Genomic DNA, 2,984 nt, shown 5'->3' on the forward strand with positions numbered 1-2,984 from the left:
GAGGAGGAGGAGGAGAGGGAAGATGGAGGAAGTAGAGACTGTAGAAGAAGACAGAGACGAGGTTACGATGAAACATGATGCTGGAGATTTCGAGGGGAAGGAGGGAAGCAATGGATGTAGCGCATGCTAGGAGGACAGCGATCGTGGGAGAGGCAGATGGTGGGATGTGCTAGCATGTTTGAATTTGTCTTCATAATCATGTGATAGTAGAGAACAGAATCGCAACGAGAACAGTCCCACCTTTTATGACGTGCATGGACAGATGGGATGGAAGCGGATTTCGAGAGCTGGAGGTTTTGCTCTCAAAGCTTTGCTCCTGCTCTCCCTCGTCGACTTCTTCGGAATGCAGTGCATCGGAGAGCAGATTGCAGATGAGGATCCCGTTCCCCTCTCAGAGCTGGTCAGCGCTCAAGCCTCCAAATGCAAGCATCAGTCTTGCAAGCGAAGTATCATCCTTGGGTTTGCTAACAAGGGATACAGCAAGTTTGCCTTCAACTGGGTCTTGAGCCTGCGCCATGCTGAGGTAGAGAACTTCCTCCTAGTGGCATTGGACGAGGAAGCACACCTTCACTTCACGAGGCACCATGTCACCTCCTACTACAACGCCTCGATGGGTACGACAGACGCCAAGTCGCAGCATCACGGGTCGAAGACGTTTCGAAACATCATGGAGATCAGGTTGCGCTATGTTGTGGAGCTGCTTGAACAAGACTTCGACGTCTGGCTGACAGACGTCGACTCTGTCTTCAACACCGACCCCTTCGTCTTCCTCGATGCTGACAGCGCTGCTGAGCTGGCCTACGACACGCCGTTCCTGCCCAAAGGGAAGGACAGTCCGCTAATGGTAATGGCTGGTTTCTTCTACATGAGGAGGTGAGGAGGAGAGGAGGAGGAGAGCGAGGGACGTGACAGAGGAGGAGCAGGTGCAGCAAGTTCCCTGAGAACTGCGCGCTACTGAAAGAGACGATCAAGTACATCGACGATCATCCCGAGAAGCATGATCAGTTTGCCTTCAATGCCGTGCTGTCGAGGAAAGAGGCCGAGGGGTACAAGTACAAACTGATGGATCCTCTGCTGTTCTGCAATGGCGCCTTGTACTTTTCTGAGAGAGCTCCTCAGGTGAGAAGGGGAGGATCAGGATGGTTTGCCTGATACGAGTGTCAGATGTTGGGGATGAAATCTGCTGTCGTGCAGAACAACCACATCACGGGGTGTGTGTGATGACTTGGAAGTTGTAGGTGTGAAGAAGTTCCTGATGATTGCCTTGTTCAGTGTGTTGAGCAAGAGACATAGATTCAGAGAGCACCTCTTGTGGTGAAGATACAACTTCCCTTGACACTCATCGTGTGTTGATACGATGATTCAGGTACCTTGACCCTCCGTCTTACTATCAGAACGAGACTGCAAAATACCTTCTTTTTGATAACGTCCAGGTAACATGTCTTTGTTGATGTGTTGGTTGTCTGACCTGCTTGTTTCCTTCAGGATCCCCTCTTGGGGATCGTACATGAGATGGCGTCTTTGAAATCAGCGATGTTGATGGGAAGGATGCTGAATAGAATCGTTATTCTCCCGCTGTTCTGCTTGTACAACAAAGTCGATGGAGTTTATTCGGGATCATCGGATTGGTGAGAAGCAATGAGGTTTGATGAAATATTAACTCCTCTTCCTCTTCCTCTTCCTCTTCCTCTTCCTCTTCCTCTTCCTCTTCCTCTCCTCTTCCCTCCAATCTCCTCCCCTCCCCTCCCGTTCTCTCTCCTCTACCTGCGATCAGGTGTACTGTCGAGGAGTTCATCGAGCTGGACCCTCAGGTCTTCCCCGTGCGAGAACACAGTTTCCTTCTCAACCCGCAGACTCCCCGAGGTCTCGACGAGACTGTGACGAGCGTTGGAGCTGACCAGGACGAGCAGAGGTGGCGGACGCATCGAAGAAGCAAAGATGAAGATCAACGTAAAGGCTGACAAGTATGACCACGAGGACGAAGGAGATCTGATCTTCACTTCAAAACACGACGACGGTGTAAAGTTTGTCTCTCATGGTGGTGGAGGTGACGGCAGCGCAGGAGCGTCGGAAGAGGAGATCAGGAGGTGGTTCGGGAAAGGGAGTCGACACGAAGAGGAGAGGTGAGATGGAGCTCTTGCGATAGTCGTTGATGGGACGCAGGGTGTTGTCGTTGGAGAGCTTGCTCGGGCGAGTGCAGGTAGGAGAGGAGGAGGACTGAACGGATGGTGAAACTTGTGAAGGGGTTCGGGAGCGAGGAGGAGAGGGAGAAGTTCGAGGAGGACTGGGCGAGGGGAGTGAGGGAGAGAGAAGAAATCCGAAGGCACATCAACCACACCATTTCTCAGCTCTCTCGTCCCTTCACATGCCTGATAGCATGGGGACGAAAATTTGATGGGGAGATGACGCCGGTGACTTGACGTGGTTGACCTTGTTGCCCTTGACTTCGCTGGACAGGAAGAGATGGGGAGATTGATGGAGAAGATGATGACAAAGATCAAACCTGATGAAGTCATACCATCCCATCCCTTCCTCTCCTCTTCTCCTCCTCCCCTCTGCTCTGCTCTGCTCTGCTCTTCCCACCCCTGCACCCCCCACATTCTCTCCCCTCCCTTCCCTTCCTCCCCTCCCCTTCTCTCCTTTCTTCTCGCCTTACCTTCCTTCTCTCTCCCTCACATCTCATTCCACCCCTGCCATCATTCTTTCCTTCCCGTCCTCCCTCTTTTCTCTTGCCCTCTCCTCTCTCTTCTCTCTTCTCTCTTCTCTCTTCTCTCTTCTCTCCTCTCACTTCTCATCACCTCAGAGTCTTTACCTCGCCGTCGATGGTCTCAAATCTGCTCACCTCGAGGCCTTTCGCGTCATCTGGCCTGACGTCACAGCCTTTGAGTTGTTTCCTTGGATGAACCAGGTCCTCCTCCTCCTCCTATACCTCCGTATATATATATATATATGTATATATGCATATATAGATATATATATATATA

At 51.5% G+C, this 2,984-nt stretch overlaps 1 protein-coding gene across 1 annotated transcript; it reads left to right on the forward strand.

Moving 5' to 3' along the window:
- Nucleotides 1-262: 262 nt before the first annotated feature.
- On the forward strand, nucleotides 263-2,420 carry GUITHDRAFT_142056 (hypothetical protein; the record flags this gene model as incomplete). Its single annotated transcript, XM_005828280.1, has 10 exons — nucleotides 263-873; nucleotides 924-1,119; nucleotides 1,165-1,211; nucleotides 1,273-1,314; nucleotides 1,367-1,433; nucleotides 1,486-1,628; nucleotides 1,775-1,811; nucleotides 1,894-2,123; nucleotides 2,164-2,200; nucleotides 2,244-2,420. 10 exons carry the CDS (start codon nucleotides 263-265, stop codon nucleotides 2,418-2,420), a joined length of 1,587 nt encoding a protein of 528 aa, XP_005828337.1.
- Nucleotides 2,421-2,984: the final 564 nt, after the last annotated feature.

Source organism: Guillardia theta (genome assembly GCF_000315625.1).
Source record: "Guillardia theta CCMP2712 unplaced genomic scaffold GUITHscaffold_60, whole genome shotgun sequence".
NCBI lineage: Eukaryota > Cryptophyceae > Pyrenomonadales > Geminigeraceae > Guillardia > Guillardia theta.